Source organism: Hoplias malabaricus, chromosome 4 (assembly GCF_029633855.1).
Source record: "Hoplias malabaricus isolate fHopMal1 chromosome 4, fHopMal1.hap1, whole genome shotgun sequence".
NCBI classification, from domain to species: Eukaryota; Metazoa; Chordata; class Actinopteri; order Characiformes; family Erythrinidae; genus Hoplias; species Hoplias malabaricus.
Window position 1 is genome coordinate 66,996,192 of NC_089803.1, and position 26,846 is coordinate 67,023,037.

Genomic DNA, 26,846 nt, shown 5'->3' on the forward strand with positions numbered 1-26,846 from the left:
ACTCACCCCCTTGGACAATGTCATACACTAACCCAGTCACTCACACACTCACCCCCTTGGACAATGTCACACATTAACCCAGTCACTCACACACACTAACCCAGTCACTCACACACTCACCCCCTTGGGCAATGTCACACACTAACCCAGTCACTCACACACTCCCCCCTTTGGACAATGTCACACACTAACCCAGTCACTCACACACTCCCCCCTTTGGACAATGTCACACAGTCAATCCACAAACCAACATGTGCCTTTGGACTGTGTGAGAAAGGCAGAGAACCTGGAGGAAACCCACACAACCCAAAGAGTCCAAACCCACAAATAGTGTCCTGAAGTGGGGACTAAATACACAGCACCCAGCTTGTGTCCAAAATCACTACTCAAAATGGCTCTGGAGGCAGAGCTGCCTTTTAGTCAGAACAATGTCCTTGTACCAGCCAAAAGGTGGGAATTAATGTAATTGGATAATTTAATGTGCAGGAATGTACTTTTTTCAGGCCTCAGAGATACCAGAGAATTATTACATTATAATATAATTATAATTATTACATTAGCCTCAATTCAAGCAAAACAGAATACTGGAATTTTTCAAAACAAACACACATATCGCTCAGCATGATACTAACCAGCACAGGCATCTGTTAGTTAACAAAACAGACTCTCCTCCAAGTGTGTTGAGCTGTCCTTTAATGTCTGTTCTGTGGAAGTCCAAAAACATGCAATTGTTGACTTCCTCTTGATGTAAATTGGCCAATGGGCAGAAGCAAAGTCTGACAAAGTAAGGTCTTCACTGCAATACATATATTCCTCTTGCACACAAGGAGTTTTGTCAATAATTTATCAATATATAGTTTATATATCATATATAGTTCCAGAACATGATTTAGCAATTTCCATCCATCCATCCATTGTCTGTAACCCTTATCCAGTTCAGGGTCACGGTGGGTCCAGAGCCTACCTGGAATCATTGGGCACAAGGCGGGAATACACCCTGGAGGGGGCGCCAGTCCTTCACAGGGCAAAACACACACTCACACCTACGGTCACTTTTGAGTCGCCAATATAACCTACCAACGGGGACTGTGGGAGGATACGTCTAATAGTCGTATTTCAATGTCTGTGTTTGGACGTCTTTTCAACTATTATTTTCAACGTTTTTTTGAGAAAGTTGATTAGACGGCAGTCATTACGTTATTTCAACGCTGAATCAACGGCTAAATGTTTACTGGGTTGGAATTATGATGAAAATACCTCAGGTTATCAAGTAAAATCGTCCAGAACACCTTAAAGAAAAAAAGACATCTGTAAGCTTTGCTAACACCAGACTGAGGCAAAAGGTCTGTTCCAAACATGGTTTGAAAAAGGTCTGGTGCATTGCTGATTGTATTAGATACAGAGGCTCACAGAGATGAGAATATAATGATAAAGCAGTTGAGTATGTTTGGTGTGAAAGTTCAGACTGCTATCTCATAAAGGGATAACAGCAAGCTGTAATTCTTGCAGTCAAAACAAATCCTGAGGCCGAGTGATATTTTCAAGTTTACTACTAACCCCCTCTAGTGGGCAACCACGGAAGCACAGTGAACCACTTTCCCTACTCTGTAATTGATATCTGTTTACCTAAAGAGTAGGACAACTTAGTTTTATTGGTCTGAGAATCTTAACATCTTTTCTATAGTGGTCCCCAGTTCAGATTATACCTAGGGCTTCTCATGACCCTCCAGTCACTGATTAAACTTGAAATGCTGTTGACCTAAAGCTGAATGTTTTTCCTGGAACTAGAAATATATCATTTTCAGCTCTCTAAGAACAGTAAGTGTTAAAATATGACTTGCATAAATGACCATATCACTGTAATGCAGTAAAAGAAGGACACGTGAGCCACCTTAATAACCATAAACATTTTAATTGGCTTTACTTTTCCTAAGAAATGTTGCTGTTGAAAACAGCCACTGAAGTGCCTCAGTCCTCGTAATCACCTCTTCGCATCTTGGTTGCGAAGAGGATATGGGAGTGCTTGGTTCACTGAAATTCTGGCCGTTAAGTTCCGTCTCGTTGTTACTGATGGTGTCCAAAGTGTGGGACGCCAGCTCTTGGTCCCCTATCCAGCAGTTCCAACAAAAGTCCAGTTTTTCTTTTCCCCCACGTGTCCTGCATCCATGCCAACCTCCTAAAAACGAGGTTCTACGGGGGCATTTTTCTTTTGTTTTTTTTTCTTTTTTTCTCCAAAATAGATGGCATATATATATAATTCTTATATATAATATATACACATTTGCACATACATATCTTTATTCTCGTGATGTCCAAAAGAAGAAAAAAAAAATGTACACTTCTATTACAAAACTGTAACAAAGAAAGACAGTGTTTTCCTGGTTCATCTCTTCAGAAAATGACGAATATAAAAATCTGTAGTTTTCCTGCCAGGATTCTTTCAAAGTATTTGGAGGGGTTTCAGTTGAACACAAAGAAAGAAAATTAAAACTTTTATAAGACGCTAATTTCTGCAATACTTTTTTGCCAATATAAAAATGATGCTTTTCTCAGGACCGAATAGTGCCTTAATAATTAAACGCTGCAATCTCTCCAGGCCGGAGGAGGTCTACCTCTGAGACATTGCTTGTGTGCAATTTCAATTTAGCTGGATGGTGTGGATCAGAATTACTGTCGCTGCTCTGCTTTGTGCACGCTAGCCTGCCTTCGGTTTTAATACCCAATGTGCACTGGAAGGGTAGGTATTTGGAGAAACCTTATCACTGAAAAACAAAAAGGAAGGCAAGAAGACATTTTCTCTTTTTGCTTTAGGATTTAAAAAAAAAAAAAAAAAGATGGTTTGCGGCAGCACATTAATGTGGAGGTAGGAAACCAGCCCAGGGGCAGTAGGCAGCAGCAGTGCTTCCAGATGACAGTGGAATAAAAGCAGGATGCCTGAGCTATGATTGGCCTCTGTTGTTTCAGTGAGTGTCAGCCAAATCCCTTGAGTCGGACGGTCTCAGTAGGCCTGCTGGGCTGGGTTATAGTTGAATGTGGACGGCACGTGTGGCCGTTCATCCAGCTTGTCGTACTCCAGGTGAAATTCCTGTGGTTTTAAGAAAAGATTGAGAGGGATTTTTAAAAGCTTCCCTTATGTGCAAAGTTTTAACACTGGTAACAGGAAAGAATACATAATATCCCGTGCAGACTTCAGACAAATATACCTTGGCTACTTTTCTCCAGTTGAGACAATCAAAAAAGTAGTATGTCCCCCTTTCATAGGTATTGGTCTTAAGCGTGGGCTCCATGCCTGGTGCTCGTGTGATCCACACCCTCTCGTCTTTATGGTACCTCCAGTCTCGATTGAAACTATGGACAGAAATAAACACACCCCTTAAATTCATTCACAACAATCTATTAAATGTAGTTACAAATGATATTTGGACTTTCAACATTTGTTATGTTCCATATTTCATTATGAAGACAACACACAAAGGCCCACTGCAGAATGACCAACTACCACAACTTCACATCAAGCTACATTCATGTTCATCCGCCACTGACGGCAGCTGAGAGGAGATCATAGGTCCTTCAAGGTTCACGTGACCTGCCTAGCCTGGCTATAAAGGATAGAGATTCCCAGTATGTAGCTCAGAGTTGAGTAAATCCAATATTTGTGAGCTCAGTTAATCAGAAACTTGATCATAATTATCACTTTTTCAGAGGACAGCATGGACATCTGATATCTACGTGAACACACATCAAAGTAAATCTTTTTCTTAAAGGAGGCCCCTGCACATTTAAAAGATGGATTTAAAACTTTTGTCCAGGTTCTACACCATCCTGCTGGTTTCAGTTAGGTATTCTCACTGATTTAGACATTGTAAACGCCAGTTTAAAGTTTGTCTAAACAGGTCTTTCAAAGGGTTATTAAAATCAAGGTGGTCTTCGTCTATATCAAATGAATAAGAGAATGGTATGTGACAACAGAATTCGTGATAAATACGAAAAAGTCAATTAAAAATATATATAACACGTCCAAATCAGATTGTGTTTCGTGTCACATTGGACACAGACATGGATTACACTCATATACTCATCCAATTCACCCAACGTACTAAAGAGAGGAGTTTTAACAGAACTGGCAACAATGTTATCAATGTTATAATTGAATTCAAATTGCCAAACCACAAGCTGCAACTTCTTTAGAAAATTACAGGGTTCGGCACGGAGGCTCTGTGGTTACTACATTCGCCTCTCAGCGCTGGGATCTTGGGTACAAGTCCCATCTGGGAGTAGTTTTCATGTTCTCCCTGTGTCTGTGTGTTTCCTCTCACAGTCCAGAAACATGGAGGTTAGGTGAACTGGCTTCTGTCATAACTGTCCTGGCATGAGTGAATGAGTGTGTATGTGAACGAATGTCTGTATGTGTGTGTGCCCAGATATGGATTAGCGCTCTCTCCTGGGTGAAACCCTAGTGCACGATACAGTCCTCCAGGTGGACGGTCGTTCCTGGTTGAGAGAGCGCTGTGCGCGTTTGGCCGCCGCTTCTCTGCAGTGTGTGGATTGAGTCTTGAATGGAATAGAGTTCTGAGCAGTGTTGATTGTAAAGCATCCTTGGGTGTCTAAAAAGGCGCTATATAAGTGTATCCAGCCCTACTACTGTACATCCTTGTGCCCAGACACCATTAAAGCATACAACTGCCCGCCACCCCTCTTAAAACAGAAGGCTTTGGCATACATACAGCTCTACTGCTGCTAAAAGCTGGAGAAGATCTCCACCATTCATGTAGTACAGGTAGAAAAGAAGATCCTCTCCATACCGTGACAGTTTTATTGCTGCAAGCTGTGGAGGTAAAAGAAAAACAAGCAAAAAACAAACAAAAAAAACTATTATCTTAACATTCCCCAAAGAACATATGGCTTCAGTCACACACACCCACAAGAGCTGTCTTCCTCAACACAATCATACTAATAGAAAGGCAGAACTCAACTTCCGTCTATGAGGCCCAGTAATGGCTCTACAGCTATCCTCTGGTTTGAATAAAGCTTGTTTGGTGTAGCTAATGCACACAAACAGGGTACATGGTAGAGGGAAGGGATGGAAACAAAAGCATTAGCTGGTCAGCAACAGGTAAACCACAGTCAGAATTCAAACAAGTGAATTAGAAAGAAGATTAAAATAAAATTGTAGATCGAAAGGAGAAACTGTTTTGTGGTATACTTTGGCTGGGGCATCAGGACACTCATTAGACGTGTATGAAAGCCTTTAGTCCTGGTCATTGAATTTTTTTAGTAGTATTCAGCCAATGACACTAGACTTGTGGTATAATCTTGAGTAGGATAAGGCTCTGTCCGACAAATCTATCAGATAATGCTGACAGCAGAAGTTTCATGCTGAACCAACAGTTACATGAAAATCCCAGATCATACCTTGTCCCTTATGTGAATGTTGGTTAAATACTCCGACGGAACATGGAAATCTGAAAGAGAGAAACAGTCAGGGAGTTATTGGAGGTACAGGTGAATTTCCTCCAGTCTCTGCCCGATTCTGGCAGACTGAGTCAGACACTCACCGATGTCTTGGGGCCGACAGGGTGCAGACGCCCAGGGAGACGCAAACTTGGGATAAAGATTTCTGCAAAATCATAAAAATGACTCAAAGGATTGCCTAAAAATCATTACAATAACACAATTTTCACTTCAGTCATTTCAGGAACGACTTTTGAGATTATTCCAAGGTCCTACATTAAGTGCACTCAGAAATTCACTATTGCATATTTCACAAGTTGATTGGTCAGTGAGGAAAACGATGTAAGGTCGTCTTAATGCGTGTGTGAAACAGGTACAACTCAATAACTCTCAAAAGCTTTTTGGGGTTTCACCAGCCAAGAATCTCAGCCAGATATTAATACGTTTTTATTTTTCCTCTTTCAGTTGTCAGTTATTGAAAATGGTGTGGTACTCACTCTGGTGAGTTTAAGTTGAGGCCAAGTGTCGTCAGGTCACTTCCCAGAGCTAAGTGCACCATTCCAGGGTCGGTCTCTGCTGCTCGGATAAATGTTAATAAGCCAATCATCCCAAACTGGTCTGTTACCATCCCAGATGGAATATTTGTCACTCGACCTGGAAGATTAAAAAGCAGGGTGACTAGCAAGTTAGAGGAAAAAAAAAATCAGTGCAGAGAACAGATGGGTCATATAGTATAAACACACACACACACACAAGGCTCTAGAGAAAAAGCAGCAAATAAGATTCAGGTTTAGTAGCTGGTTCTTACCATCAGTCAGCACCTGAATTCCTTTCTTAAGCTGGCTACTGTTCTGTGGCATCAAGCTCTTGTCTCCAGGGAACTTTGGCCCATCTGTGCTGGATATAGTTTTACCTGATGAGTTTAGGTTCTGCAGTGGAGAGAGAAGCAAAGCTAATGGCAACGTGCAAGGTAAGTTAACAGCAAGCATTCTAAACAAAAATCATCACAGAACAATGCATAAAAAAGCACCTATTCCTGAGCTACGCTTAGGTAAAACCTAATCAGATACAATGGAAGACAGTAAGTGATGCTCCACATTAAATAGATTTGAAATATTTCTGAGATGTAGAGTCCCCAAAAGGGAAAAAAAGACTGAAACATCAGAATCAGAATTAATGCTAAACAAGGCACAGAATAACTACTCTATGTGTTGGCCTTGCAGTCACATGTGCTTACCGACTTGCCATCATCACTACTAGAGGTGGGATCCTTATAGTTGGGTCCAGGAAGTGCAGGGAAGTCCTCATTGTGAATGGAGAAGTCTTGGGACTGCTCAGTTGTTGGCTTTGTGACCATTCCAACTAGAAAGAGGGAAAGCACTCAAATTAAATTAACGGCTGCAAATGAGAGATGTAACGTATACATATAATTCAATTCAGATTTATTTGTACAGAGCTTTGAACAGCTGCCATGTCAAACCATTAAGCAGTGTAACAGAAATCCAGGACTAAGGCTCAAGAGACCAAGCCTAGACAAACTGTGGCAACGAAAACTCCCTTGGAACAAAGCAAAGAGACCTTAAGCAGAATTAAGATTACAAAAGGAACTCGTCTTCCTCTTGTCGACATCGCACATACACACCAAAGTATTCAATACATTTAAAAAGCCTGTCATTTAACAGAAATCATATGTCTGTTATATCAACACTATGTGTGAGAAGACCTTTCTATTTCTGCCTCCCTCAGAGGTGCTCTTACCATATGGAGCTCTCCCAGCCAATGGGTTTTGCAGCGGGGTTGGATTTCCACTTCCTTCCCTTCGACTCCTGTCTGCTAGCGCAGGGAAATCGGACAGGTCCAGCCCAGTCACATTTTCACTCCCATCTGCAAAGAGAGACCAACCAGTGGTACACCATCAGCAACCAACATACGTGTAAGATTTCATCACCAGAGTCAGGAACAGGTAGAGATTATTTTTTTTACCTGTGCCATTAAAAATGCTGCTCGATAAAGAATTGTTCATTCCAAAAGCAGGATTTCGTCCCATTCCAAAACCTGACATGCTGTACAGAGAAAAATAATTTACAACATTTATCAAGGCACAGCTAGACAAGGATTTAGTTGAGGCGCTCAATTCATCTGGAAGTTTGATCATCAACAGACACAAATTCAGAAACTGATATTTGATATGTTTTGAAATGCAAGGTTCACAGTGTATTAAAAAAGTTTATGTTAATAGATATTTATTCAAATAAAAACATACTCATCTTAAAGGCTAAGCACCAGCTCTATGAAAGTGTCAAAAAAATAAATACAGTGGAATTTGAGTTCCTAACTTGTGTTTATTGATAGTCAGAAAATATTTTATTTCTTACTAATTCAAGGAATAAGGTTTAAAAGACCGTTGGTGACTGTTGGAGCCTCTGTAACATGGAGGTAAACAGGGTAAGGACACTCACTTCGCCTGTTTTAGTTGGTGTTAGTTAACGTTAGCTTGACTCGCTAAACTTGGTGCTCAGATTATACTCGGCTACGTAGCTGCATTACGGAGGTTTATAGTGTCAGATGAATTCGAGTTCGACATCGATCACATTTACAAGAATAACGGTACCTCTAAATTTGAGTTTAGCTTATTGCTAGGCTATTGTCATGAATAATGTTGGTTATTTAGCTAGATACTGTCATAACAGTCAGTCGTAACGGTGTTTTACCGCGGCGTTGTTCAGCTGTTGTCCACCAGTGACGTCACGGTTGCGTTCAAGAATTTCCATTCATACTTATGTCAGTAAACTAAAATAATGTGAAATATTCATGGAGGTCCATTAAGTGGTGCTTAGCCTTTAACGAGAGCCACTGACATCTAAAATAATAAAAAAAAGTTGTTTTAATCATGCTACCCTGGTCCCTTTTACATCATACATGTTTAATTTTAAAACGGATACTCTATAAATAAGAAATGGCATTGTCATTCAACAAAAACAAAAAATGCTATTTTTATGTAAAAAGATTCAATTACCGATTTATAAACTAAAGTATATATTCGGTAAATACAATGTCAATTACATTTAATATCAGAGGAATTACAGGGGTAAAATAAGGCACCATTTTCTTTCTATGAAAACTAGTTTGCCATCATCCAATACAGTAATTCACTTCAGTGAGAAACTAAATTAATTGTTTTTTTGACACAACAATATAAGGATACGTCAAGTTTTACGGGAAACAAGAAAATAAAGAGATTCAAGTAAATCTACCTAAAACTTAAATTTATTTCAAATTAAACACAATTAGTACTGTCTTATTGAAAAAACACCTCAGTATGAATAAACAAACATGCACAGCTCAAATCAAGAGAAATTTAAATTGTTCTGTACCTGTTGATGGTGAGTTGTTGCCTGGACGGCTGCTGCTTGGGCATGCATATAATGCTGGGTGAGCTGCGGTTTGGACTGCCCAGGCCTGAACTGCTCATGCTGTTGGTCCTTCCACTCAGTGAAATGCTCTGGCTCACCTGTGAATGATTCATGATGTTCCTCGTGTTCATTGGTAATATCCCCCTGTAAAAGTGTCACAGAAAACATACCTAAGCTCTGACGAATCTGTTTAAAATTGCATACATAAAGTGACGTCACAGTAACAACTTAAAAGAAAACTGCTTCAAAAGGCACCGACAATTCTCAAGAACACCTTGAGAAGTCACCTATAGAAAGCGTGACATTTATTTATGGCAACTGGTGTTTTGGGGAAAGGGAAACAATGCTGCATGGAGCCACTCAAGAAAAACCCTGCAGTGCCTTACCTACTCGGTGAGGGTGGAGTATGGAGGGACATTGAAGGAACACCTGTAGTGGGTGTGGCATGACTTTGCAACAGAGTGCTCTGTGATAAGTTGCGATTTAGTTGTGGGTTGTTATTGCTTATCCCCCTCATTGGGAACCCTAGTGCACCTGGAATGGAATAAAGAGAACATATTAGAAGTTTAAAAAGACAACAGCTATGTGTAGATCATTATAGCTTGCTGAAGCACCTCAGAAAATTGTTAAATAATTCCTTGAGGAAAAAAAAAAAAAACTGTAGTCAAGAAGGCCACTGGGTACCCTTATAGCAAACTGGCCAATTATTCATTCATTCATTCTCCAATTCAGCATCGCAGTTGGTCCGGAGTCATACCTGGAATCATGGGCGCAAGGAAGGAACACACCCTGGAGCGGGTCCAGCCCTTCGCAGGGCGACACACACTAACGCCTATGGACACTTTTTGAGTCACCAATCCACCTAACAACATGTGTTTTTGGACTGTGGGAGGAAACCCACGCAGACACAGGGAGAACACACCACACTCCTCACAGACAGTCACCCGGAGGAAACCCACGCAGACACAGGGAGAACACACCACACTCCTCATAGACAGTCACCCGGAGGAAACCCACACAGACACAGAGAGAACATACCACACTCCTCACAGACAGTAACCCGGAGGAAACCCACGCAGACACATAGAGAACACACCACACTTCTCACAGACAGTCACCCGGAGGAAACCCATGCAGACACAGAGAGAACACACCAAACTCCTCACAGAAAATGCCCATTTACTTACTTAAAAGTATATTTATATTGCAAGTAATTTTAAAGAGATATTTATGATGATACACAAGAGATTACACATGTATAAGGAAGAGCCAATTAAAAAAAGCTGTTTCTAATTTTACATTCCACTTTAAACTTTGAAATAACAGCTGAAAATGTCATTGATTTGTATGTTTATTTATATATTATGCATTTTAAAATGGTCAGCATTTCCAGGATTCAGAATTTCAGGTTAGAAATGTGGACAAGAATTTTCCTTTTACTGCATTACTAGAATTGACTCCCCAAAAAATAAACCACTATTTAAACAATTTGTTCATTATCCATTAATTTATTAACTAGTTACTTTAATCAAGCTTAAACATGCATCTACATAAATGAGTGTATACCAGCCAGGAGTAATTGGTAGTGTTAACTCATTCCAAATCAGACAGAACTTTGCTACTTTGTAAATGAAAAACATGAATGGATTCATTTTTGGGCATAATTACTTATGCTGTGATTTTTTTTTTGTTTTTTGTACACACTGAAATACACAGTGAAACTTTTTTGAACACACTGGCAGATATAGCTGTGCGAAATAACTGAAAAATATCACAATAAAATATTTAATTTCAGTTGATATTGATTATTAATCATTTTACCTGTAGTAAATAAAAAAAATGCTAAAGATTTTATCATAAATGAAACCACATCATTGTAAATGTTACACCTTCGTTGACGTAATAAATTATGTTCACAAAATATACAATAACGTCCCAGTACATAAAATGTTTATAAAAATAATGATAAATGTACCAGATATGGTTTCATTTAAACTTGGTTCACTCTCTCTGGTTTTAATGCTGTTGTATTCCGGCTGAATGTGTGAGTGAGAGTGTGTGTTGCCCTGTGAAGGACTAGCGCCCCCTCCAGGGTGTATTACCGCCTTGCACCCAATGATTCCAGGTAGGCTCTGGACCCACCGCGACCCTGAACTGGATAAGAGTTACAGATAATGAATGAATGAATGTATTCCGGCTCTTGTTCTGGAAGTTCTTTTTGAGTGTGTTGTATGTTACACGATATTCTGATCTCCTTCAGATTTCAATAAACCACAAAACTGATCAACTAATTTTCTTGATTTCCTCAGGGTCTACACTATTTCTGTTAATGTCAGGTTCAAGATAAAACCAAGTAATTAATCTATTAAATGATTGTCTGATTAGGTTTCACTCACATCATGTTTATCAAAGATTCAGGTTGTTTAAGTACAAGAGCCTATTTGGGGTGTTTTCATTAAGTCAAACACTGCATATACATTGTGCGCTTTTCCAACATTTTGTATTTAAAGCCCTCATGAAACCATCAAACATTTTTCTCATCACCATTGATGTCATATCTACTGCAATATATATTGTTACTGTTTTATTACAGATCTACAGGTAAATAAACACATTGTTAAAATATTAAATAAATAACACAATCAGAAACTGTGTTAATTGTTTAGGATTTTGCGAAAAACTAACTACTGCGACCCTGAAACTGATTTAGCGGAAAAGAAGATTAAAACTAGCTTTAAATCATACACTGTGCATGAAATAGAACTCGGATGAAATAGTATTTTGGGTTTTTTTCCCCCCATAGAGACACCATTTTAACATGTTAGGATATATGCATTAAGCTCATAACACACATTAAGCTCATAAGCTCATGATATAAGTGCCTTACTTTGTGGCCCATATAAACTTGTTCCAAGTTGAGACAACTGACTTGATGATGGAGATGGCGATGTCAGCATCTGGAAAAACAGCAGAGAGGACGACTTTGGTGAATGCCACAAACAGTAAAAAAAAGGGAAAAAAAATTGCGTTATATTTAAAAAGGTATGTATTAAATGTATTTGCTTCATTTATTCAGTGTTTTTCGTATACACACACATTTACATTTGTAAAAATCACCCCACTTACAATTACCCAACTCATTCTGGTTAACATCAATATACTACAATTCCTGTTCCATAACTGGCACACTGCAGTCACTGTGGTTAAGGGTTGAACGATTAGTCAAAGTTGAGACATCAATATTGGAACAGTGTAAATTAATAGCTTAAGTTTCAGTGCTTCCTTCGGCTACACTTCTGTGCAGGACTAACTTTGTGCTTACAGTGGATTGTACTGAAGGTGACTGTATTCCAAAGGTTAGCATTGGGTGGGATTGTATAGCTTGGCTCAAAAAAGTGAAATGCCTCTTAAGCCCTCTCCAGAAGGTGCAGATATTGGCTGAATATGTTGAACACTTAAGGAGACAAGCACATTCTTTGTCCTCTCTACTCATTTGTGAGTGAATGTTTGGAATTACGCTAACCTGTCTGTATCCAGAAGTAAATGCTTCATTTTGAGATGGTTATTTTGTTTGCTTCCAAATAGTGAATTACACCCAACTGCGTCGACTAGTCTATGCCTTCTCCACCAGGATAAGCTGGTAATCATAATCAGGCTTGTTTTGATCTTCTTTTGCCAAACTTGGTTTAATTTTGTGCTCATTTATCAGTAAAGCTTTGCTTCTTGGATGCCGTTATGCAATGTTCTGAGAGGACAGTTTCTGAAGATAATGCATGTGAAGACAGAAGCACTAACCCATCTGTTTTTCTGTATATTCACAAACTGAGAAAATCCTTGTGTTAACAGACTGGTTACAGCACGTAAAGGACCTTACATAACTAGTTTTAATTGGAAACTGCACCACTTGGAGAATTAACGGACACTAACGAGTTGTGTATTTTGTTCTTTAGGGTACTTCTCTGTTTAGGAAAGTTATTGCCTCTGTAAGTAAGCAATGATAACTTTGACAGCACCGTCTCACATTTGTCTGTACAGTAGACTTAAAAATTACTATTTCACGAACAGTATTATTTGGATGTGGACCAAAACAACCACACCGAGACCCTTGAGAGGAGGTGGTATTGGTCTGTTCCCAAATCCTGGGGCAGTTCCTTTGTGAAGAGAACTTGATCTAACCTTGACCCGAAACAATTACCAAGTGTACTCAGCAGTTTTGAGCTAAGCAGCTCCTGTAGCCAACTGTGTTGTATATTGGATGCAGCAGAGCACTTCAGTAAAGAACTAGTTAAAGTTTAGCTGCTATACTGAGAACAGAAATATGCACTAGTCCAAAAAACCGAACGTTCTTCCTGTATTTACTTTCTTGCTCCTGCCCTAGACAGGTCTGACCAATCAGCAAAGAGAATATTCTGGTTTGTTGTATTGGATTTTTAGTGCACTTGGATATTCCCTGTATGGAGGATGGGAAGGAGAACTGAATTGAACTAGAGCAAAAAAAAAAACTCCAGGTATAAAATCACTCTTAAGCAATCTCTAATACAGACAACAAGAACTCAAATAATATCCTCAGCGGTTTGTACACAAGACAGGCACTAATTATTCATGTTTTACAAGCAGAAACTTTTCCATTACAAATACATTTTCAAAACCTAAATACCGGCAGTTCATATTACATTTTTGATTTTTGTCATGTTAATACTGTAGTTTCCTTATATACATTTAAAGGCTAAGCACCACTTAATGGACCTCCATGAATATTCCACATTATTTTAGTTACTGACATATATAAGTATGAATTAAAATGAAAATAGCTGCTTAATTTGCTTTAAAACTGACAATTTTATTAAATTGACGGAAAAACCCGACCTCGCTACGGAAATTCTTGAACGCGACCGTGACGTCACTGGTGGACAACAGCTGAACAACGCCGCGGTAAAACACCGTTATGACTGACTGTTATGACAGTATCTAGCTAAATAACCAACATTATTCATGACAATAACCTAGCAATAAGCTAAACTCAAATGTAGAGGTACCGTTATTCTTGTAAATGTGATCGAAGTTGAACTCGAATTCATCCGACACTATAAACCTCCGTAAGGCAGCTACGTAGCCGAGTATAATCTGATCCACCGAGTTTAGCGAGTCAAGCTAACGTTAACTAACACCAACTAAAACAGGCGAAGTGAGTGTCCTTACCCTGTTTACCTCCATGTTACAGAGGCTCTTGAACACCTTTCGTTGGTGTCCTTACATGCCCATATTGTTGGAAAAGCGCCAGTGAAGTGAGCTACAGATAACGGAGTGAGCGGATGGTCCTTTCCAAAGTGCCCGTTTAAAGTTGACAAATTTAGTCCATTTTCTGGATATTTTGGGATCTTTGTGCCATTTGTTCACAGATGTCCCACTGTACATTGAATGATTGCAGCCAAAAACAACACACCTTTTCGTCATTTTGCATTAAATTAAGTGCGACTTCTAGAGTTGTTGCCCACCATCTACGTCACAGGCAAGACGCCTATTAAGAGTTTCCGAACACCTTTGGGGCGGGGGCTAAGCACCAGCTATATGACACTTTCATATAGCTGGTGCTTAGCCTTTAACAGTGAGAAGCAGACACACTGCAATAACAAACAACACTTACGTCTTTCTCTGATCGATGTGGAAACATGGATGCTTGGCTGTAGTACATGCTCTCATCTGGGTAGTCACTTTCTACCTCATCCACAAACTTCTTTCTTGTAGCGCTAAACATGTTTGTTACCTGCATATGAAGGAAAGCATGTTAAATCATCTAACAGCCCTCATCACTCACATGGACTCACATGTGAGTGATGAGGGCAGTCACAGACCTCATCACTCACATTACTAGGAGACATAAGACTGAGTTTTTTTTTTTACATAAAAATAGTATTTCCCTAATATCTGCATAGAGTAAATCATCAAAATGAGGATGATAGAGCCTTATCACAGAAAAACATATTGCAGTCAGAGGGGCTCACATTTGAAGCCTGATATCACACCTAAGTCATGATACTTCTTAACTAGCAGCAAACAGGGAATGCTTTTCTTTTTTATTCATAAAACAGAAATAAGACAAAACTATTAGAACCTATTTATACTGTTGTGCAATGTCTATATATCATGACAAGTCTTGAATATTGCTATGGATATAGATTCCCTGATGTCATAAAGACAATTTTAATATGGTTCAAAATACACAAATTTGTATCAGCCATATTCATTTAAACAAACAAAAAATTACAAAAATTCAGCCAAATTCAAAGCATGAAATTTACAAAATTACAATATATTTGTGACTAATATATACACCACTAAAAAAAAGTACACACTTCCTTACTGAAGGGAAGACTCCTTTTACTGAAAACAGAAAATGAGCAGAATACATAAATTAACCTCCATACAAAACCGAATAGTTTGATATTCAATGATATATAAAAACAAAACATCACAATAAAATACTCAATAGGAGACTCAAAGTTTCAACTAACTTACTGTTCTGAAACTAAATAATGTAAAAGAAAAATACATAAACATTTACAATTAATCTCTAAAAACACCTGATTTATCTCTGAATCTGTAAAATGAATGACTCACCCTAAGTGTTTATTCTGTATTAGCAAAGTAAAAATGACTGGATATTTATATAAGTTTCAGCAATAATGTAAAAATATCACAAACACCACACTAAATCTTATCAAATGCATATGGGACTCCTTCACTTTAGTGAGCAATGGCCAATGTGACTTTAAGCTCATGTTCAGTTGCTCCAGTGCAATCCACAAGGGGTGTCTAGATACTTTTGAACATATTATGTACATGGCAGGCAAATTAATTTTCCACACGGTGTCATCGATATTATTTCATTTAATATTTATCTAACAATTTGGCAATAGGCACAATGAACAGAAAACACAACTACACCCCAGGAGGGTCAACCCACACCAGCTGTTAATCTGCGTTTTAGCCCATCACTCAGCGTGACCTGTGGTAGCTTTTCATATTGATACAAACACACACCAGCACGCAACTTAATGTCAACATTGAATTGTTTTTCATATGCTGAACACATTCAAAACATATCCATGAGGTGACGGTTGTTTAATATGGTATAGTGTCCTGCTCATTAACACAACCACGTACTGCTAGAGTTTTTATGATTCAGCTTGAAGCATTTAAGTGATGTCCAAGAGTTCTTCTGCAAAGCTAACAATTTCAGCCAACATTTGGGTTAAATTCTTGCTATCTGAAACATGTTAATCACTGCAGAAAGAATCGAATTCCAGGCTCTTAAGTATCTGCTTAATTAATCCAATCTGGATTTTTATATCCAAATAATGTTTTGCCTGACGGCATACATAAACTTTATACATATAAATAAAATGGTCATTTTAATTACTTTCTGCAGTTTGCTATAACAGTTTTGTTGGAAATTCCAGTACTGTCCTTCAGAGTATATAAAATCCTACTGTATATATTCCAAATTACGCTGTTTACTTTCCATGTTTGTGGTTTAAAAGCACTCTAAAAAACTGCATTCCCAGCACCATGATTGACTGGGGGGGCAGTGGTCTTGGGTCTAAATTTTGTTTCTTGGTACAATTTCTTGGTAATGAATTATGTGGTCAGCTGAGATAAAAATGATGTTGCCTAAAGCTGTCACTTCTTTAATATTAACTTTGTGCTGCACTTTAGGAGGCTGTAAACGGCAGTAAAAATACAGTACATGGGGAGAAAAAAAAAAGAAACGAAAGAGAATTCAATATTTCGTGGTGGAAAAGACCTGCGCTTACTTCCAAGATACGTTAGCTACCCCACTAATGTAAATATGAATGTAATACGTGGAGGATGCTAACATGAAGCTGCAGTGTTTATGGACACATATGTAAAATATATTCTATATAAATCACCTCAGGGCCAGAACTAGTTTCTATAAGGACTACGATAATATGTAATGTCTAGATAAGCCCCCACACCTGTTCGGTACACACTGGTCTGTGTTATTGTTGTTATTGTAGCGCTAGCTGGACAGCTAATCTTTATCTGCTGTGCAGCGTTAGCTACCCGCAAAAAACAGGTGAAAAGTGGGCCGTAGCCGTGCACCAGTATATCGCCGTGTCTTTATTACTGTATTGAACCACACACAGCCATTCACACAAAATTACAAGTGGATACCAAGTACATTTATATCGTTACCGTTACCGGCAACAAGCTAGCCGTCCTAGCTCAATTAACGATAAAGTCGCAACAAAAACCTCAGTCCTGAAACGGTGTTTTTGTCCCTCTGATAACGTTAAGGTCGCTGGAGGACTTAGCTATGTTAAGAAAGCGGGTAATTTCCGAGTCTAAACACAATCGAACCAGAGTAAAACAGTAAAACAAACCCCTGTCTCAGTGTGGATCTCAGGCCTGCATTTCTGCTTGTTTCTCTCCTCCAGCCCCCATCTCATTTTACATCCTCTCCCACACATACATACAGAAAACCCTTAGTAGAAACGACGAAAACCACGCGAAATCCTCCAGACATAACCAAAGAAGATATTTTAATCTATATTCATGCCTGGTCAGAGCCACAACGCTGCCGAAGCAGGTAAAAAGACTCACCGCATTCATCTCTCTCCCTTTCTCAGGTCCAAGATGGCTGAGCGCTGTACAGTGGAAAGCGCCGGTGAAACATTTAGCCTCTGACCCTCAAACATGAGGGGGTGCCAGTGGGTCGAAAAACATTGTCTGGAGACCTTTAATTTTGCACTGACTGTAATAAGAGTTTAAAAGCTCTGTTATCCGCACCTCCAAAAACAAGACATAATATTTTTCTATAAGATACAAATCCCCTGTGATAGAAAGTCAAAGAGCTCTGCAGTTTCTGAATGAGCCACTTTATGCTCCAGAGAGAGGGTCACCCACATGAGTGTAGCCATGTTGAAGTAAGCTTCTTTGGCATGGCACATAACACGAGTCAAACCCTTAAGGCTCTGAACCTCTGCTATTCACCTTAAGCTACTTAAGCAGCAGGAACATTTTGCACACCATTTCACATTTATTAAGTACTCGGTGTTTCTGCCAAATCCTAAATATTGTCTACTGAAGCAGATTTTTGAGTGAAGCAGGCACTGAGTGATATCTGAACTGAAGGTTTGTATTAAAATGCTGCCTGGGTTGTTTTGATATCTCAAAAATTGTAATTATTCTGGCTAGCAAAAGTAGCATATTAGCATCCTGGCAACATCATTATGTATCACTCTTTGAAACATGTCTCAGGTTTGTTTATAGGTATTTTCATGTCAGAATGCTGACATTCTACCTGTACCTGGGCTCATTAGATAGCATGGACAGCAAAGCATTGAGGTTGCTAACTTATGACACTGCAGCTAAATGAAAAACAACATGTATGTAGTACCTTAATCCTTATTCACAGCTTCATAACCTGTAGACATGCATAATATATGATCTTGAAATAATGTGGAATCAAAAGGGCACATCAGTACATCTTCAGATTCATCTTCAAGTGATTCTGCACAGTTTTATCCTTAAGATTCTAAAAATATAAAATTAAAATGTATAAATCGTATTTACACCATTACGATTTTGTTTTAAGTGCAGGTGCATTCATCAGCCCCAGAGGGTTACAGTTGCCTTCCAGTCCATCGCAGTAGTTTCTACTTAAGAGTTTGGAGGCCATAATTATAATGACATGCATAGGACACGCTTTAAAATAATTACTTTTATTAAAATAATTACTCAGTGCTCCTCCTGTTAACTTCCACCCATTGCAGCTCTCACTGTGTTTTGGTGCCATGGTGTTTTTGGGAAAGTTGTTGAAATATTCCTCAAAAGCTGATATAAAATCTGAAGGATATCTCAAGGGTCTTAGCTCAACTCTGTGGCCAGCATGATGGGCGAAAATTCAGGTTTTTGAAGATTATGTCTGTGAGAAGTATATTTTTGGGAGAATAAAAAAGTAATAGGGCGGCATGGTGGTGCAGCAGGTGTCGCAGTCACACAGGTCCAGGGACCTGGAGGTTGTGGGTTCAAGTCTCGCTCTGGGTGACTGTCTGTGAGGAGTTGGGTGTGTTCTCCCCGTGTCTGCGTGGGTTTCCTCTGGGTGCTCCAGGCTCCTCCCACAAAAACATATGTTGGCAGGTGGATTGGCGACTCAAGTGTCCGTATGTGTGAGTGTGTGTTGCCCTGTGAAGGACTGGCGCCACCTCCAGGATGTGTTCCTGCATTGCGCCCAGTGATTCTGGGTAGGTTCCAGACCCACTGCGACCCTGAACTGGATAAGCGGTTACAGACAATGAATGAATGAATAAAAAAGTAATACAGGCTTTAAACAAGTAAACTCAATCAGTATGCGTTAAATGGTCAGTGTTTGAGTATTGTAAAAATTGATTTATTACAGTATTTAAATATTTTCTTTGTTTTGCTTTCATGAATATCTCACTGTTCCTCACCACAATATTTAAAGAAATTAACAATTTTTCAACAGTAAAATAGAAGTAGTGTCTTGCATTGCATCTAACATTCATTTCTATGATAAAGTCACTGTAGTGTGAGCTCTTGTGGCTAATTGCTTTTAAAATTGCCAATATAATACAATGAAAAATCACCCAATAGTTCATAAATAATGACATATATTAAAGCATGTATTGTAAATAAATGTATTAGTAATACAAATAAATAACTTTAAAAAATCTGTGTGTGTGTTTAGTAAGTATTTAGCTTTAAATATTCCGATAACTAAATTGTGGAGACAGTTTGTTTTGATCCGCAGTGAAAAGCTAACTGAGAACCATGACAGTGACAAATTAATCTGAGATCCAGTTTTTAGGAACTTATGTTGAGCACTTTGTTCAGCTTGCAAGTAAACAGGGTACTCGTCTCTCAGATAATTTTTTTCTGCTGACAGCACCAGGAGTCCCGGAGCCATGTTCACTCTATTTCCTCCTTCTTCATCACCTTTTCTTCTTCTGCTTGTGTCGAGGAGTCACAGTTTCTATAGGCAGGCAGTAGATGTGCATAGGTATGTTTTTATAATAGCTTGTGACCCAAGGCCTGCAGAAGACCAGAGGAGAAATGCACAGTTGAATTAATATTTGATGATGAATTATTACTTGGTAAAAAAGAGTGGTTATATTTAACACACACCATTAAATGCCCCTTTATACAAATGTGCACATACTTTACACTGTTTGTTTGTGTGTGTCTCTCAATGCCTATAAACTGAACACTGTACAGTTCTCTGAAATCTATGTTTCTAATTGAAAACAGTGTATTTGATATCAGAACAATGCAAAGTTCAAGGATACCTCATTTTTTTGCTCAGAAGTCACAGAAGCATTGCTCAGGCTAATGACTAGGACATGAGAGCTTTTCTACCTCCAGCACTAAGCCAGGATTATGACAGCGCTCTTTCTAGCCCCTGGCCTGGAGGCCTTCTACTCTGCTTGAGGTGTATGAGTATCAGTTTTTTTTCTCTATCTGTATTACATAGATGATATCAAAGAGGTCTCTTCTCTGTCGTACTTAGTGGTGCGCTGGTTGAGGCTGAGGAAGCACAGGCTTCTCCAGCTCTGACGGTTCTCTTCCTGCCTTATTTGCTCCAGCTCATGCTGCCTCTCTTCCTCTCTGCATACACTCTCCCTCAGCTCCTGCTCAATACGTGCCAACTGCCCATCAGCAAAACACACAGACATGCACAAAATGAACATTCACAACACATATATACATGAGATTTCAGAGTTCATGGAGCTCCTCTCCAGAAGTGATAAATCTGGAGCTACTCTGGTGTATAGCGAAAAGTAGTAGCCAATTGAAACTTGCATTTTGTCTGTGCTTCAGGGTTTAGTATTACAACACACTGGCAAAAAAGTAATCAAATTTATTTGTTCATTTATAATCTATGGCTGCGTAATCCTATTCTTTGTTGTTGGGGACATAACACAATCAATCACTCACACCTATGGACACTTATGAATAGTCAGTTCAAGCAACATGTTTCGGGGTTGTATGAGGAAACTGGAGCACAGCGGAGGAAACCCACGGCGACACAGGGAGAACACATTACTACGTTGCTTTTTTCATAAGCCTTAGATGGACTATGCCCATTTTATACAAGGAACACTTTGGATTCATAGTTTCAGCAGTGGAAAGATCCTCCTCACTGGAAACATGTAAGAATGCATTATATCTATCTTTCCTTCCATACTGTCCTCTTTGCAGTTCATATGCAGAAGCTGTGTTGCTTTTTTTCCCTAAAATAACCAACTGAAACACAGCAGTGTGAGCTAATCCTTATAATAATACATTCTGTATCTGTGAATCTGCAAATCTTCAAGCATGAATGCTTCCTTTCTTTTATGTTTGAGGTTTTACAAAAAAAAAACTATACTTTAAAAGGCTCAGATCCCTTCAACTGAATCCTCATTTGGCTAAATACCTTCTATTTCCCTTTCATTTACTCACACACACACACACACACACACAAACATACTATCTGTGATCTGAGAGCTCCACGGCTTTGTGAGCACGGGGGAAAGGTCTGCGTATGTAATAACACTCTTCAGTCAAGCGTATGATGTTCTGTTCATTCCCTTTTCAAACACGCACACACTTTCTGGCTCAACTGGGAGATTTTTTTTTTCTTTTTAATTTTTGCACTACCTCTGCCAGTAGACTTTTGTTGTCCTCTAGCGTCCTGTGCTGTTGGTGTAATATAGTCATGGTTGGATCCTCTCTGACTGACATCTGGGTAGCAGCAGGACCAATTGGTGGAAATAAACATGAGCTGAAGGGAATAAAAATACACCATCTGTTGAATTCTTTGTCTGTGTTTACCAGACACTTCATCAAGTTGAAATCAAGAGTCTTTGACTACTTTCTACTTTTGATCCCCGCCGATGCCTCTGCCAGCTCTCAGTGAGCAAAACTGGCGTAGCTCCCTGGTACCACAACACTCTTTCAGAAAATAAAGTCAATGGATGTCTTAAAGCATGTCTTTAATGTGATTCTGTTAGTCGTCTTCTCATCTTTCATTTTCAACCTTAAAAAAATGGTTGATTAGACAGAAGTCAGTATGTTATTTCAATGTTGAATTAACCGCTAAAAAGATGGTGGCTAGCTTCATGGCTCTTAGTGTGCCTTTACACACCCAGGTTTGAGTTGTGTGTAAAAAGGTAGTACAGGGTGAGTGTGTGAAATTGTTCAATCTATGTTTGCTGTTTACTGACCACCACTTATCTCCTTGTAATCTAGGGTGCTGCCTCCAATATTTTGGCCTTGACCTTAGCTCACACAAAAGAAAATGTCACCCCAAATCACTCACCACTACTTTTAATAGAAGCCACTACATTAGTTCCATGTTTCTGATGAGATTTGTAAAAGATCTTCTGGCCGTAGGACCACTGATAACCAGATTTTTAGGTGGTGGATAACTCTAAACCTGATAGTTTTGTGCTTGACACATATTACATTTTTAGAAACTGGTAACTGGAGTTACCAGAGTCTTGCCATGGGACTCTTATTGACTTAGCATAGTGTTATTACCCAAACAAGGAATCTAGCCTTTGACTTTTATTTTGACAGCAGTAGTGCTGTCCCACTACGCACACCAACCACTGGTACCACTGCAGCTCAGTGTCAGTGTGACTGCTGTGCTGGTTTCCACAGCATAAAATATATAGTTGGTCTGTTGTTAAGACCTAATCAATGATGAATAGGGTAAAGGGCAGCTAATCAGCTGCCACAGATCGGCTACAGTCTGTTATTGGACACCAGTGTGGTGACCTGTATAGTCAATGACTGGCGATACAATTGTGATGTCTCTAGAAAAAGTGGATAGTGATTATTTCTTTCCACAAATCTAATGTGTTTCCTTGTTGTTCTGAGACTGAGGTTTAATAAAACTAGAACAAACCGCCTAACAGGTCTCAAGGTTTTGACTTATCGCATTCAGCTGAAGATTCAAACAAAAGAGGGGGTTCAGTCTACAATCTGAGACAGATGGTCCATCTGTGAGTGCAGTTGGATGAGTAATTGACAGACTGGGACTGAGACACAGTGGAACCTATCCAACCTCAAATCCTTCCGCTGGGCCTCATTCATCAGCTTGACTGTTTGAGCGAGGGTTGGTTCCACATGATCCTTCAGATGTACCTGTTAGAACAGAACAAAATAAGTAAATGTGTGTGTGTGTTACAGTGTGTTCCAGTTTCACTCAAGTTGTGGGGACCTAGGTCTGTTTACACACTCACATTGTGGGGATTTGCCTTCCTTGTGGGGACCATAAGCTGATCCCACAACTAAAGTAAGACATGGTAAGATTAGGATAGGTTTACGATTAGGGTAAATCTCAGCAAATGAATGGAATCCTTTGTCCCCACAATGCATGTAAACAAACTGTGTGTCTGCCGTGTTTTTATTTTTTTGTTTCTGTTTTGTCAGCTGTAATCAAGCCAGTTGTCCCTCTGATGAGCGCTGCCATGAGGGAATATGAGCTCCACTGCAGCTGACTGCAGCTTACTTACCTCAGCCTCCTGCTCAGTTACAGCCCTCACACACACACACACACCCTCAAAATCACATGGCCTCAAAGTTTCAGAGCAATTCTTCTTACTGCCTTTGATTAATAGATGCTGGGCAACATCAGCCTTTGGCCATGTTATAGATTTAAGTTACAAAAGTGCTATTGTTTCCAGAATGTTATCTTTCCCATTCTTAATGATAAACAATTTGACTTGTTTGTGAAAGAAAAGTCCTAGACAAACACCTAAGCAAAAACCTAGATAGTAGTAATACTTAGTCTTGGTTCCAGCCAGGGATACATGAGCATAATATTTGTAAAATGATACTTTAGAGCCTCTGATGAATCTAGAGTGACCTTCCTTGGCAATGCTGATTGGCTGCTGCTGGAGAGAATATGATATTGCCTTCACAGTAATGTCATCTTCATGGTACTGTAGGCTCAAAGATGAGATGTATATTGCTGAATCTGTCCTTTCTTCAAATTATTCATTCATTATCTGTAACCACTTTATCCAGTTCAGGGTCGCGGTGGGTCCAGAGCCTACCTGGAATCATTGGGTGCAAGGCAGGAATACATCCTGGAGGGGGCGCCAGTCCTTCACAGGGCAACACAGACACACACACATTCACAGACACTTTTGAGTCACCAATCCACCTACCAACGTGTGTTTCTGGTAGGAGCACCCGGACGAAACTCACACGGACACGGGGAGAACACACCAACTCCTCACAGACAGTCACCCGGAGCGGGAATCGAACCCACAACCTCCAGGTCCCTGGAGCTGTGTGACTGTGACACTACCTGCTGCGCCACCTTCAAATTATGAAATGGTTATTATACTGATTCCTACATAAGTGCTGGCCCTATCAGCCGGAGATTTCAGGGTCAAATCCAGTTGATGCCTAAGTGGTCCAAGGCTGGGAATCTTTGATGGTAGAATTGCCTGGACACTTCTCTACAAACACACCACTGTTAAATGGCATTTTGAAATATGTGGACTAGCCTCATGCCTTGGAGGATGCATGTATTCGATCCACCCTCCCGATGTTCATAGCTTGCCTTCTATGTTGCTTTTCTTGAGAGCAGCGAGGGCTTCTCCACACATGAAGCCAGTTAGCTTTTCTTTAACATCAGTGAAAAAGCAAGCCACTCTTCATCAAGACAGTCTTGCAAACTAGATCTTATTGACACCAGGGAGACAGCTAATGTATGAAGCTTTGATCACGGTTCTTGTGGTTAACTGGATCGAGTGAAAAGTGCTCATTGTGTTTATATAACAAGCAATGTACAAGCCAGAACATAGGCAATAAAAATGTAGGATACATCTGGCAGACCGGAGGTTCCCCCACCATGCTTTAAACAGATGAAGTACTTGTAACATTATGAAATTAACCTACATGGATATCCTACGGTTTGATATAAAAGGAGATCTCACACAACTTTGCCCTTATTGACCCTTAATAGCTATTTAGCCTAGCTCTGAAAGATACTTACCTGAATGTGTGTGTCCATCTTCCTTGGCCTGCTCATTTGCGTGAAGTGTAGAAAGTGCAGAGTGCTCCCAAGGTCATCTCACGCAAGCGGGAGCAGTGCTCCTCACTGGAGCATTGCCACTCTTCTCAGTCCTACTCCACTCACCATCATTCTTCAATAATGCAGCGCTTCTATGGTTTCTCCTTCCATGACTTCAAGTTTCCTGCTGTCTGTCCTCGCATGCAATTAGTATCTGTGAGTGATGCAGTCTTTTCACTTGAATAAGTCATAGTGTGCACATAAATGTGTTGTGATCCTCCATGTTTTGGGCTGTCAGGAGCCTTCATTTCAAGTGACCATCATTTTTTTTTCTTCCAAACAGTCAAGCATTAGCTAGAGCCATGGTTCCCAAATTTTTATGCAGTGCTTCTTTTGTAGTTAAGAACATTTTTGAACTGACACACACTGCTAGCAGTGTTCAATCATGCTTCATTCATTTGCCTCGCTGAGACCCCCTGCAATAGCTGCAATAGAACGGTGTCACAGTGGAACAGTGTTCGATGGAGTAACAGAGGCCTCTCCAGTACCTTTGGGATGTGTTGGAGAGTAATGAATATTGAGTTGAATGCAATAACACCGTTACAGTTTCATACACTCACTTTTTGAGTGGAATAGTTTCTGTCTGGCTGTGATACTGACTGGTTCAAAAACTCTAATAGCACCTGCTGTGTCTGATCCATTTGCACCAGCCCCACTCCCACTAACATGTCACCACCAGTGCTGAATTGCTTACAATGATCCACCATGCAAATAATACTTGCTCTTTTGGTGTCATGACCAATGAAGTATAGTGTGAAACGGGGGCAAACAAAATATGCAGATCAGCAGATGCACTACAGTCTGTAATTGTAGAACTACACAGTGCACCTGTCTGGTCAGCTGAGCTATAGAGTTATACAGCTACACAGTGCAACTCCCTGAAGTTGAAGAATCAAATTGCTGTAGTTCTTGTGTTCCCTGAATGAATCAGTTTATCCTCCATAGATAGGGTCCCCCCTATGAAGTCAGCCATGTTTAAAATAGGTTTTGTAAATAATCCCTGACACATCCTGAACACCACGTGTCACAGACAGTACATAACAGCCATTTACTAATATATCATTGATGTTAACATACTATATTTTAATTTATATTTAAATGACCAGTTTATTGACCACAAAAATGCAAGGTTTTTGACCCTGTAGATTCATAGGTATTTTTGGACTGTGGGAGGAAACCCACACAGACACAGGGAGAACACACCAACTCCTCACAGACAGTCACCCGGAGGAAACCCATGCAGACACAGGGAGAACACACCAACTCCTCACAGACAGTCACCCGGAGGAAACCCACGCAGACACAGGGAGAACACACCACACTCCTCACAGACAGTCACCCGGAGGAAACCCACGCAGACACAGGGAGAACACACCAACTCCTCACAGACAGTCACCCGGAGGAAACCCACGCAGACACAGGGAGAACACACCACACTCCTCACAGACAGTCACCTGGAGGAAACCCACGCAGACACAGGGAGAACACACCACACTCCTCACAGACAGTCACCCGGAGCGGGAATCGAACCCCTGGAGCTGTGTGACTGCGACAACTACCTGCTGCGCCACCGTGCCGCCCCCAATTCATAGGTTTATATGCAAAAATACACATATAATTACAAACCTGTCTTTGCCTTCTCAAACTGATGGTCACATAGCATTGTGTCTTTCGCCTCTGCTTTATTAGTAAGGAAATGAAACATCAAACTGTACATCATCTTTGGAATCACAATGGATATAAATGAGGTGCAAAAGCACAGACAGTATGAAATGTGTGCAGTTTAATACAGAAATATATCACTCAGATATAGATTCAAATGATATTTTTGACAGTTGTCAGTATTTTGTGTAAAACACAATGTT

The 26,846-nt window shown here is 39.8% G+C and overlaps 1 protein-coding gene across 4 annotated transcripts; it reads right to left on the reverse strand.

Annotated features, from left to right (window-relative positions):
- Positions 1 to 1,906: 1,906 nt before the first annotated feature.
- Positions 1,907 to 17,594, reverse strand: LOC136695271 (CCR4-NOT transcription complex subunit 2-like). 4 transcript variants are annotated; one of them, XM_066669250.1, is made up of 15 exons: positions 17,490 to 17,594; positions 14,509 to 14,628; positions 11,752 to 11,821; positions 9,251 to 9,398; positions 8,826 to 9,008; positions 7,435 to 7,514; positions 7,210 to 7,335; positions 6,689 to 6,813; positions 6,260 to 6,380; positions 5,949 to 6,105; positions 5,556 to 5,617; positions 5,413 to 5,462; positions 4,725 to 4,825; positions 3,204 to 3,348; positions 1,907 to 3,085 (listed from the first exon to the last, which is right to left on the reverse strand). In XM_066669250.1, the coding sequence occupies exons 1-15, from the start codon at positions 17,496 to 17,498 to the stop codon at positions 2,999 to 3,001; spliced, it is 1,584 nt and encodes a 527-aa protein (XP_066525347.1). In that variant the 5' UTR covers positions 17,499 to 17,594; the 3' UTR covers positions 1,907 to 2,998. The 4 variants fall into 4 exon arrangements, with proteins under 4 accessions (XP_066525347.1, XP_066525346.1, XP_066525349.1 ...); XM_066669249.1 differs by lacking the exon at positions 17,490 to 17,594 and adding an exon at positions 17,270 to 17,397; XM_066669252.1 differs by lacking the exons at positions 1,907 to 3,085; positions 3,204 to 3,348; positions 17,490 to 17,594 and adding exons at positions 4,973 to 5,042; positions 17,270 to 17,406 and having other exon boundaries at positions 4,734 to 4,825.
- Positions 17,595 to 26,846: the final 9,252 nt, after the last annotated feature.